Genomic DNA, 12662 nt, shown 5'->3' on the forward strand with positions numbered 1-12662 from the left:
TTTAGTCTCTCAATTTAATACAGTTTTCCAGACCTAAATCATTCCAGCTCTTTTCTGAACCCTCCCTAATTTTTCAACATGATTTCTGAAGTGCGGACACCACACTGGATCCAATATTCCAGCAGTGGTTTCACCAATGTTCTATATAGAGGTAATATCTTCTTTTTACTCTTCATGCTTGATATTTTCCTATTAATCCATCCAAGTGCTACCTTAGCTTTTTTAGTCATAATTTGCACTGGAAGTTCATGTTAATTAGGTTATCTTTCAGTCCTCCTTACGGTCACAGCTTTCTAAAATACAGTCCCCTTCCTGTAAGCATAACATACATTCTTTGTTCCAAGATGTATGGCCTTATGTTTGGCTGTAGTAAAATGCATGACATTTGATTGCACCAAGTTTGCCAACTGACCTGGATCACTCAGTATCAATGATTTGACCTCATTATTTGCCACCTTGACTGTCTTTGTGTTATCTGCAAGCTTTGTCAGCAATTATTTTATATTTTCTTCCAGATCAGTGAAGATGGTGATAAGGAATAGTGTTGGGCTAAGAACCAATCCCTGCAGGATCCCATTAAAACACCCTCACTGGTTGATAATTTCCCATAGACAGTTACATTTTAGTATTGATCAGTTAGCCTGCTTTTAATTAATTTACTGTTTGCTGTATTGATTCTGTATAGTGCTAGTATTAAATCACAATGGCCTGCAGTATTAATTCAGATACTTTAGAGAAATCCAAGTGAGATTTATCACCTTAATCAAGGAATTTATCAAGTTAATTGGATGAGACAAATGATCTTTTAATGATTTTATTATTTTTGCAGAATTCCTTTGCTTCTAGAATTGGCTCGTCTTTCTTTGAAATTAAACTGTATCCAACTTGCATTTGATTGCATACATGATTTGAAGCAAGCTGGGATTAAGGTAAATGCTAGGATTACACTGGTCTAATACTTTATTGTTATTATGCTTCAAAACAATTCTGTATGCATCAAGGCCTATTCTCACACTGAGGTACTGATGTAATTAACCCTCATTAATATGAATAGGAGATACTTGCATAAATTTTCTGTCCCTAAATTAGAGAAAAGATGAACGATTAAGGAAAAGAGTTTATCTCAGAATAGTTAAAAGAAAAGTTTTGTTAAATAAAATGTTAAATACAGATTCTTGTCTATATTTTGAAACTGTCTCCTGTGGAAAGTCTTAATTGGGGATACCTCCAAAACTCCTCATGTGAGAGGTATCTCTCTCCCAAAACGATGTCTGCAGTTTTAGAAAAGATGTAACCAGCCCAGCCATGGAAGATTCTGTCAGCCATCAATATGTAAGCTGTAAAAGCAGTGATATTTTACTTAATATTCATGGCACTCTTTTTGAATAAAATATTGTGTAATCAACCTCAGTATACAGCAGGTGGATTCCAGCCCTGCTGAGAGGGAAGTGGGGCATTCATATGTGCCAAGGCTAGGCTGTTGGTTAGGGTTAAGGTATGGGGCAGTTCAAGAGGAGCTTGCCAAAAACATACCTCAGGTTATTCTCTCTTCTTGGTACTGGGAGGTCATAGGGCTGTTCTTTCAATGAACACACAAGTCTGTATAGGCTGTGAAACCAGCTGTTCTTGCTATCCCCTCCCATTGCTGGATTTGAGGGGTTGAGTCCTGCTCCTTCCCCAAGCCTCTTCTCCTGACATTTTATTGTTTTAATTATTCTTATTTTGTAGTAATTAGATTATGGTGGCAAACAAAGCATATACCTAGGGGATTGGAGCGGAGTATTGTGTACTTGTCCTGTATGCTCTCACTATAACTGTTGGTCTGGGTGGGTGTTTGTCCCTGTCCACTCTCACTTCCAGACTGGCTGAAGGGGACTCTCTTGTTTATTCTTTCTGTCCCCTTATTGTCTACCACTGCACACAGGGAGCCCTAAAGTTCTCAGGCATTATAGTGTGTGGAAGAGCTGCTGTTCCCGTGGGGCAAGAGGGGGATTTACAGATTCAAAAACTGTGTCCCTCTGAACCAATATGATTACGGTTGCCTGGTGATTTCCATTGTAAACCCCTATTTTCAGTTGCTTGTAACTTTACCAAACTTTAACTGCTGAGGCTGATATTTTCCACGTTAGCTGTCTACCTCAGGCTGATTGTTTTTTGGTATTGTGTTTTGTTTTGTTTTGTTTTTTGTTTTTTTAATTTCAACCAAAATGGTTTAGCCGTTTCCAAGAATGAGGGTAGGGAAAAATAAAATTTGGAGAACTATTGCACCCCTCCATGCTTTGGAATATGGGCTTGAAATTTTGCAACAGGGGGAGCTGTCGGTGATGGGGCTTGAAATTTGGCAACAGGGGGTGCTGTCAGTGATGTGTCTTTTTACTGCCCCAAGAAAATCTGCCAAAATGTGGCCAAGTTATAAGACTTTGAAAAATCATGGCTCACCCAAAATCGCCAAAGATTCCATCCTCACTGAGCATGCTTGAGCTTCTCACAGCTCCTAGTGCTGACTAAATTGTGCATGCACTATCCCCTACAAAGTGACTGAGCATGCTTCTGCCCTTCATAGCTCCAGCATGTTAGCTGGCTGTGGAATGAACCATCTCCACAGAGTGACTGAGTATACTGCAGCCCAGGGATATGGGGCAAACCTGCACTTTCCTGGTACTGGCTGCTTCTGGCTACTCTGTGCCAGGATGGGGCTGATCACTAGATCTGAGAGCAGGGAGCCTGATCATCTATGCTTTCAGTGAGACGCTTTCTGTCACTCAGGCAGTGTGGAGGAAAGCATCTGATTCAAATGCAGAGGGGACAAGTGTTGGACCTAGAGGATTGTGGGGATGGACTGGGGGAGTATACTGGGAGCAGGAGCCTAGTGTGTGAAGACTGATCCTGGTTGGGCAAGGAGACTTGGAGCTGGGGAGTAAAGTGTGCTTGGTGGAGAGGGGCAATGAGCTAGTGAGCACTGGGGGGGAAACTGAGATCAGACGAAAGTTTGTTGAATCAGAGAAATTTCTGCTAAACAGTTTATTTTTGATGAATCAGCATTTTCTGTTGAAATTCTGTTTTGTCAGAAAATTCTTGACCTGCTGTACTATTGAGAGACCTATTGGAATAATTTTTTCATATAGATTTTAATTTTGCACCTTTCAGAAGCAAACATCTGCATCAAATATCAACAATAGTATTGGATCCCATCCAGCATGTAAAATCAGATAATTTTGTCCAGTACCAGCTCAGAAGCAATCAACCATCATTCTTGACTCTTTTGTCTTGCTCTTGAGAATTGCATGTTTTAGATGTAATAGAACAGGGTTATCAGTTAAAAGATTTAATTTAAACTGTCAAAGTAAAACCATAAAGCTAGGAAAACAAAAGTTTTCAAAATAAAACCAAAGACGTAAACTAATGGAAAAAGAATTAAAGGTACCTGTCCTTTTCAATCAACACAAAATCTTTGGTGTTCCATTTGCCTTTTCTACTATACTTCGCAAATATAATGGGTTGAAATCTCCTACCTTCCAAATCCTCTTTGTGAACCTTACATCACTGGAGATAGACACTTGAGAATTCCCTTTGTACTGGCATGTCCATCTCCTGTGCCAGTTTCTCCCAAAGTCTGCTATGTATATGAATGGGGAGGTGGGGTGGACTTCACTAGCACATCTGTTTGTAAGGTTGGGGTCTAAATCACTATACTTGTAATTAATTTTACAAATATATTTTATATATTCATATTTTATAGGCGCCAGGAAAACTGATTGAAATAGAATGTCTGGAATGTGAATATGAAGTCCATAAACTTGGCACTAAAATTGCAACTTATACTAAAGGTGTTGTTGAGGTATGTTCTTTAATTAGCACTAATTTCTATGAAGAAGGTGAACATTAACTTTCTGTTAAATTTTCAAAAGTTGCACATTAACTGTGTGTCTCAATCTCATGCAACTTTGTAAAAAAAAAAACCCAGATCATTTTCAATTATATCCATTAATTTTAATATATTATCTTTCTAATGGGCCTGAACAAAAGAACATTGAGTGAAATAAATAGAATCCTCTGTTCTACCATCATATCAACAATTCAGTAGAACAGGGCCATATCATGTTGTTCCACAAGAAGGAACCAAATTGTCTGGCTATACCAAAAGAAGGATAGGAGACATTTGATATGGTTTTAATCATGCTGCAGCTCTATTAGATGTCTGGAACTACCTGGCAGATAAAAGTGTACAGTGGTGGTAACCCCATGTTTATTCAGTAACTTCCCAGGGGGCTTCCATCAGCCACTCTCTCTTTTTCCATCCAGGTCTCCTAGCCAACCCATTGCTGGCACCTTACTATCCACCCCCCTTGTAGGAGGGTTTAAGGTGGGCTTTAAGAAAGGCGGTTTGGCTCCCTGCTGTACCATTCATAGGAACCCCAGCTCCTCTCTATTCCCATTCCATTCATTTAACCAACATCTCCTTTTAAAGTCTTTTACCAAGCCATTTATCTGGTCACTGTACACGTTCCCTAAGGAATACCTGCACTGGATATCTGCCCCACACTTACATAATGAGTTGCGACACATAGCCTAACTCCCTTCGTGCCACACATCAACAAAGCTCTCCCTGAAGCCACTGTGGGGAAGGCAAGAAAACCCCAACTCCACCTATGCCAATTTGGTGATAAGGAAAAAATTCCTTCCCAGCCCCCCTAAAATGAGTCTGCTAGTGCAGTGCCTACAGCAGGTCTAGACCAAACCTGGTACTTCACCACCTAAAGGGGAAGAAGGGTGGGTGCTGCCTCCACCTGCTCCATGTAAAAGGGGGCTTCACCACACAGCCTTTCCTTTTAAGCCCTTATGTCCACCCAGTTCTCAGGAGATGAGTCAGTGACACCATGCTGGCCCCTTCTGCAGCAGTTTGACCTCTCCCTCGCCTCCCATAAAGCACTGTTCCCTTCATTCAGCCAGCCAGCCAAATTCCCCCAGCTTAAAGGTGTGCAGTCAATGGAAAAAAGGGGACAAAGGAATGCTGTGTCATACTCATATTTTGCATCATATCGAGGGAAACTATTTGCATACAAATTGTGATGGGTTCGGTCAGAGAGACCTCCTTGGGATTGTCTTCTGACGTGCTGGAATTACCTCTGAGCCCGTTTTCCCTGTCAGTTTGGGACTCCAGAACCCTGCCTTGTTGAGCCAGACACACTAGTCTGCTGCAACACAGACCCAGGTCTGGTCTACGCCCGCAAAGCAGCAGACTTCAACCAAAAACTGCTCAGCAAGTCACCTATCTCCAGCACCCAGACAGCCACTTCCCAGTGGGATCCAAACCCCAAATAAATCTGTTTTACTCGATATAAAACTTATACAGGGTAAACTCATAAATTGTCCGCCCTTTATAACACTGATAGAGAGATATGCACAGCTGTTTGCTCCCCCAGGTATTAATCACTTACTCTGGGTTAATTAATAAACAAACGTGATTTTATTAAGTATAAAAAGTAGGATTTAAGTGGTTTCAAGTAATAACAGACAGAACAAAGTAAGTTACCAAGCAAAATAAAATAAAACACGCAAGTCTAAGCCTAATACATTTAAGAAACTGAATACAGGTAAATCTCACCTTCAGGGATGTTCCAATAAGCTTCTTTCACGCACTAGACTCCTCCTTAGTCTGGGCCCAATCCTTTCCCCTGGTACAGTTCTTGTTAGTTCCAGCTCAGGTGGTAACTAGGGGTTTTCTTATGACTGCAGCCCCCTTTGTTCTGTTCCACCCCCTTTTATAGCTTTAGCACAAGGCGGGAATCTTTTGTCTCTCTGGATTCCCACCCCTCCTTCTAAATGGAAAAGCACCAGGTTTAAGATGGATTCCAGTTCAGGTGACATGATCACACGTCACTGTAAGACCCCAAGCCTCCATTCTCTCAGGCCTGACTCACAGGAACACAGGCAGATTTACAAGTAAACAGCCATTTACAACCAATTGTTCTAGTTAATGGGAGCCATCAAGATCCTAAGCCACCGTTAATGGTCCACACTTTGCATAATTACAGTAGGACCTCAGAGTTATATTTCATATTGCTAGTTTCAGATACAAGAATGATACATTTATACAAATAGGATGACCACACTTAGTAGATCATAAGCTTTGTAATGATACCTTACAAGAGACCTTTTGCATAAACCATATTCCAGTTACTTTATATTCACACTCCTAAGCATATTTACATAAACATATGGAGTGCAATGTCACACACATTGAGGGCCAGATTTTGCAAATACGTGCATGAAGGAGTAACTTTACTCCCATAGGTAGTCACATTGAGTTCAATGGGACTAGTCACGTGAGTAAAGTTGCTTCTGAATAGAAGTGTTCACATGTTTGGAACCTAAAATATCAGTCACTTATTTCAATTTTTGAATAATTAGAAAAAGATATATCAGTGCTATTATCATTTGAATAAATGTAATAGAAATTTAGATATATTTAAGAAGTATCCATAAAACAAATGCATATTACTAAATTTCTTTTTAGTTTTTACTGTGTTAAAACTCAACTGAAAGCTATGAATTTGTAAATTTCTGCTGTAGAGCCCTATTTATGTAGGCTAGGATTTTCAAAGAGCTCTGTGTTGGCTTCACATTGAAGTCAATGGGAGTTTTGCCATTGATTTGAATGGAGCAGAGTTAAGCCAAGACTGATTCTTTTGGAAAATCCCACTTATAATGTTTCTTCTCTTCTTTCTACCCCATGTTAGAACCTCAGCATCTGATGAATTTACTAAATCCTCAGAATTCACAAATAATCCACAATCATGGATTTCTGCTATCATAGGCAATAGGGATAGACAGGCTCTTGGCTGAGCGTGGCAGTAGCTGTAACATTATAGAGTACCTAAAATGACATTCTTTAGCAGTCAAAATGAGACTTTAAAAAAAAAAAAAGAATTCATGTACTGTGCATGAAATATGGGGTACACTTGAGGTCTGTGAAAGTTTCATAAATCAGAAACTACAGAGGGTGTTTTCTGTTGGAAAGAACCTAAAATTGCAGTTTTACAGTAATATTTAGCAAATCATTTGTATTATATGTATATGTAATCAGTGTGAAGTAAATTTTTATTTACAGACTCAGCTGAAAGTGATAAGAAGACTTGAACAAGCGTTGCAACATGCAGTTCGACTGGGAGACCCTAATGTTATTCAGGTGGTTTGTGCTACGCAGTGGAATCTTTGCCTTCCACTGCTACAACACAATTTGCATCAACATGTACGAAAACCATTAATATCTGTTGCTGATAGCTTAGAAAAGATTGACAGGTAAGTTACTATGCTATGTACGTTGTTATTTGTTACTTTGGAAAATAGTGGTCATTTGAAAGCTAATGTAAAGACCAAAAGGTAATTATGGGCATCAGTAAAAGGTGGGTAAAAATAATATTTAAACAGGACACTTAAATAATATTGCATTCCTATTGTAGCCTTCCCTTATGTAGATCTCAAACATCTCTGAAAAATTTCCCAACAGATTATAATAAATTAATATCTGGATAATCTGTATCTCACCCTATCTATCACTAAAATGCAGCCTTCTCTCAAATGAAATATCACAAATGATTAATGGTATACAGAAACACTGCAGTTTAGGACAGGAAGTGAGGAATAATGTATCCAATTGAAATTATATGTGGAAATTGTGTCATCATAATGTGATAAAATATGTTGGAATATGGCCTGGATTCTGACAAGAACATCCCTGCATTTGGGAAAAATACTGCACAATATATAATAATTTGATTGATTGCACATGTCTATTCCACCATAGGGGTGTGTGCACCAGCTCACAGTTGTTGGAGACTTTCTTCCGTCTATGGCACCTGTCGGGGTGAAGTGAGCACAACTGCTGCCTTGTGCTACTATGCACAGGTAGAACGGGTGGAGTGGCCCGCACCCACCCATCAGTTCCTTCTTACCGCTCATGGCAGTTGTTAGAGGTGGTGTTTCTTGCCTTTTCAAGTCTTTCCCTCATAGTATCTGTTTATTATAATTCTAGAGTAGTCTGAAGGTTTTTCATAGTTTTAAGGTTAGAGTTAAGTTTTAGTTTTTGATAGTTTGGACTCTCTGGTTTTTGCCTGGATATCGGGACTGGTATCGGGGTCATGCCTCAGTCTCCAGATTGCAAGTCTTGTTGCTCTTGCAGAAAATCAGTGCCTGTGAGTGACCTCATGCCAACTGTCTTAAGTGCCTGGGGGATATTTTTCAGAGTTTTAAGCCCTGTTCTAAGAAAGACAGGGCTGCCAGACTCAAGTTTCACTTAATGGAGTCCGTGTGCTGATCACCATTGGAGCTTCCTGCTCAAAGCAGGCACCAAACAGGTCTGCATCTATTAGGCATACTCTCCTGGTTTGGCTGAGTCAAGAGACAAGTCCTTCATCACCAGTACCAAAGAAGAAATGCTGTAAGACTACTAAGGATTTGTTACTGGAGAGTTCAAGATCCTCACCACAGATGTTGGGTGCAGGCAAGGGCATGGAGCTGCACTCAAAGAAGAAGCGCTCCAAGGGACAGTCCTGGAGTCCAGGCATGTTGTTATCCTGAAAGCCTAGGACAGGCCCATCAAGACTGACACCTGAAGTGTCTATCTCATCATTGTCAGCCCAACCTTTGGTACTGCAGGAACAAGAGTCTTTCGTGGTGCCATCTACTCCTGAGGCGTATGCTGCAGGTGGGAAGTTCATAGACTTGTCAGTACTGGTTTCCCTGGCTGCTTCGGACTCCCACCTGGTACTAGTGTATAAGGTACCAAAGTCTACTGCTCGTACTCCACTCTGGCTCACCATGTGGTACCATCAGAGTCTTCAGTTAATGTGCCTTTCAGATTGGTACCAACTAGAGGGAAACCGACCATGATTTCACTGGCACTTCCATCTCCAGGCTCTGGCTGAGGCTCTTTGACAGGATTTGTCCCTTCTTAGTCAGAGGAAGCAGAGTCTTTATCTGATTCATAGATCAACTCTTACGTGTCACAACAGCAGCCCTCAGTGAATGCCTACCCATCCTGGTTCTACCCAGAGCATCAATATTGCCCACCTCACAAGCATGAATGACTTGAGCATAATTGGGTCCCAATGTCATATCAGTGGCTTTCTGGAACCTTTGGGGTTTTCCTCTGCAATGTAGGTCATCCCTGCATCCTTCACACTCTGCATCTTAGACTAGGCATCAGGAGCATCTGCACTAGGGACACCAGCTGTGCACCTCTGGTATTGGACCCGGTACTGTACACGAGGAAATTCCTTCTCAGGATCTGCAGAGGAGTCAGAGGAGGCTATACCTCAACAGCCTTTGGCCTTCTCTTCATCGCCAGATGAGGCGGTAGTAGCAGAGTCTGTTTTTCTCCCTCTGTTGACTACGGAGCTTATCAGGAGTTGTTGAAGAGGATGGCTGCGGATCTTGATATCCAGCTGAAGGAGGTCCAGGAAAAGTCACACACACACAGGTGGACATTTTGGCCTTAGAGGGTCCCTCTACAGTAGTTCTCCCATAGGTGCCAACTCCATGGGTGCTCCGGGGCTGGAGCACCCACGGGGAAAAATTAGTGGATGCTCTGCACCCACCGGCAGCTAAGCTCCTCACCCCGCCTCACCTCCACCTCCGCCTCCTCCCCTGAGCGCTGCATCTCTGCTTCTCCCTCCTTCCCAGCTCTTGCCGCGACCAAACACCTGTAGCAAGCTCTGAGAGGGAGGGGGGAGGAGCGGGAATGTCGCGCACTCAGGGGAGGAGGAAGTGCCGGGGTGGGGATTTGGGGAAGGAGTCAAATAGGGGCAGGGAGGGGGTGGAGTTGGGGCAGGGGCGGGACCAGAGAGGGGTTGAGCACCCACTGGTGCCAGAAGAAGTTCATAGACTCATAGATATTAAGGTCAGAAGGGACCATTATGATCATCTAGTCTGACCTCCTGCACAATGCAGGCCACAGAATCTCACCCACCCACTCCTGCAATAAACCTCTGACCTATGTCTGAGCTATTGAAGTCCTCAAATCGTGTTTTAAAGACTTCAAGGTGCAGAGAATCCTCCAGCAAGTGACCTGTTCCCCATCTACAGAGGAAGGCGCCTATGGTTCTCCCTATTAATGAGGTTTTCCTTGAACCCATTAGGACGTTTTGACAGACCCCATCCTTCCCTTCTCGCTACAGCTAAAAGGGTGGAGAGGAGATCCTGTATGTCCTCATGTGGGTTTGATCATGTGTATAACCATCCTCCTCTCGGCATCCTGGTTGTCATGGCTGCTAATGAGAAAGAGAGACAGGGCACCAGGTTTCAATTCTGAAAGGGAAAGAGGGAAACACATTGGACCTATTTCGAAGGAAGCTTTATTCCACAGGAGGTTTACAGCTTAGAATTGTGAACTAGCAGGCTCTGCTGCATTGTTACAGATTTTAGCCTCTGGGATAATATTTTAAAGTTTAAAGACAGGCTGCCTGACAAGGTGAAACAAGAATTCACTGTGATAGTGGATGAGGGCGAATTCATTGCCAGAAAGGTTCTATAGACCTGTCTAGATGGAGCTGAGTTTGCAGCATGGGCCATGACTTCTGCCATCACTGTGCAGCAGTGTTCATGATTGCAGTGTCCGCTCTCCCTCCAAGGTGCAGAAAACTATTCAAGACTTCCCATTTGAGAGTCCTTCACTCTTTTCAGAGAAAATGGACAATAGATCCATAGCCTCAAGGATTCAAGAGTGATGCTTAAGTCTCTTGGTATCTACACACTGGTGACAAAAAGAAATCAATTTTGCCCACAGCAACTCCACCGATATCTGTCTTTTATGCCTTGTATCCAAGACCTGTCCAGAAAGAGGCGCAGAAGTCACAAGAGGAATCCACCACTTCCCTCCTCTTCTGCAGCGGTCTGTTCACCTAGACGAACTGGCTCTTCTAAACAAGCCAACAAGCATGTTGGTCGAGGATAGCCTCCTAGTCCCTAAAGTACCATCCTCTCCTTTCTCTCTATTTGCCAATCATTTATCCCACTTCCTAAGGGCTTGGGCCCACTTCCCCATTCCTCTTCAGGAACCACTCTCACAACATCTCCTACTGAAGGAGATGCAATCTCTCCATCATGTAGGAGCCACTGAGGAAGTTCCCACATTGCTCAGAGGAAGGGGTTTATTTCCCATTACATCCTTGTTCTGAAAGGGGGGCTTAGACCCTATTTAGATCTAAGAGAGCTAAACAAATTTCTGAAGAAAATACAATTCTGGATGGTCATTCTGGCTTCAATTATTCCTTCCCTTTACCCAGGGATTGGTATGCTACGCTTGGTTTAAAAGACACACACTTCTACATGGCAGCCCATCAGAGCAGCTCGAGGTTCCTCAAGTTCGTAGTGAGCAGATCTCACTACCAATTCATAGTGCTACTCTTTGGCCTGTCAACAGCTCCTTGCGTTTTCATGAAATGCATGGCACTGGAAAGGTTCCTATAAAGGTCAGGAGTCCATGTGGTCCCTTTGGTGGGGAGGGATAGCTCAGTGGTTTGAGCATTGGCCTGCTAAACCCAGGGTCGTGAGTTCAATCCTTGAGGAGGTCATTTAGGGATCTGGGGCAAAAATTGGGGATTGGTCCTGCTTTGAGCAGGGGGTTGGACTAGATGACCTCCTGAGGTCCCTTCCAACCCTGATATTCTATGGTACCTGGATGACTGGCTGGTGAGAGACTGGTCCAAGTCTCAGGTATCATTTAGTGTATCCATTATCCTGTCCAACTTCAATGCACTGGGGTGGCTAGTCAACTTCTACAAATTGATTCTGAATACTGTACAGAATATAGAATTAATTAGAGCAGTCCTGGACTCAACGAAGGCCGACACCTTCCTTCCGCATTTGAGATTCTAGTTTACTGCTCTAGACCTAAAGGCAGAGTGTGAAACTGCCTCAGACTCCTGTGGCACATGGTAGTGTACTTTTATGTAGTGCAGCACGCCAGGCTAATATCTCAGAAAACTTATGGGGTGGCTAGTGTCAGTGTATTCACTGGTTTGTCATCATTTAAACATGGTGGTTCAGATACCAGTACACATTTTATACTCCCTGGACTCCTTACAAGTTTGTGTGAGGTTCCCCTTTGCTCCACTGCATCCGGCTCTCACTTTAGTTACAGACACTTCAGCTCTGGGTTGAGGAGCTCATCCTGGATTCCTACAAACGTAAGGTCTTTGATTGGCACAAGACTTGAAAATGCATGTAAATGTCAGGGAATTGAGGGCTGTCCATCTAGCTTGCTTGGTCTTCCTTCCACACAATGAAGGAAGGAATCTGCTGGTGCTAACAGACAATATGGCAGCCATGTTTTATGTAAACAGCCCAGGAGGAAGTTGGTCCACTCGATTGTGCCGAGAGGTGATTCTGATATGGGAGTTTTGCATAATGAACTCCATCCACCTGAGAACTGCTTACCTTTCAGGAGTGCAGAATACACTGGCAGATCAGTTGAGCAGGACTTTCACCATGATTGGTCACTTTACCTGGACATGGTCAGTTCCATCATCCAGTTGTAGGGAATTCCCCAAGTGAACCTGTTTACAACAAAGGCCAACAGAAATTGCTGTCAGTTTTTTTCCCAAGTGAGTCAGAGCCTGGGTTTTTTGACTGATGCCTTACTGCTACCCTGTTTGTACAAC

At 42.6% G+C, this 12662-nt stretch overlaps 1 protein-coding gene across 5 annotated transcripts in view; it reads left to right on the forward strand.

The window, feature by feature from the left end:
* The window catches only part of CFAP46 (cilia and flagella associated protein 46), a 142795-nt gene that overhangs the window by 22801 nt on the left and 107332 nt on the right, over positions 1-12662 (forward strand). For all 5 annotated transcript variants that reach the window (XM_043551765.1, XM_043551768.1, XM_043551769.1 and 2 more), the window contains exons 10-12: positions 830-929; positions 3740-3838; positions 7112-7302. In XM_043551765.1, coding sequence (XP_043407700.1) covers positions 830-929; positions 3740-3838; positions 7112-7302 — 390 coding nt within the window. The remainder of the gene's footprint in view (positions 1-829; positions 930-3739; positions 3839-7111; positions 7303-12662) is intronic.

Source organism: Chelonia mydas, chromosome 7 (assembly GCF_015237465.2).
Source record: "Chelonia mydas isolate rCheMyd1 chromosome 7, rCheMyd1.pri.v2, whole genome shotgun sequence".
NCBI lineage: Eukaryota > Metazoa > Chordata > Testudines > Cheloniidae > Chelonia > Chelonia mydas.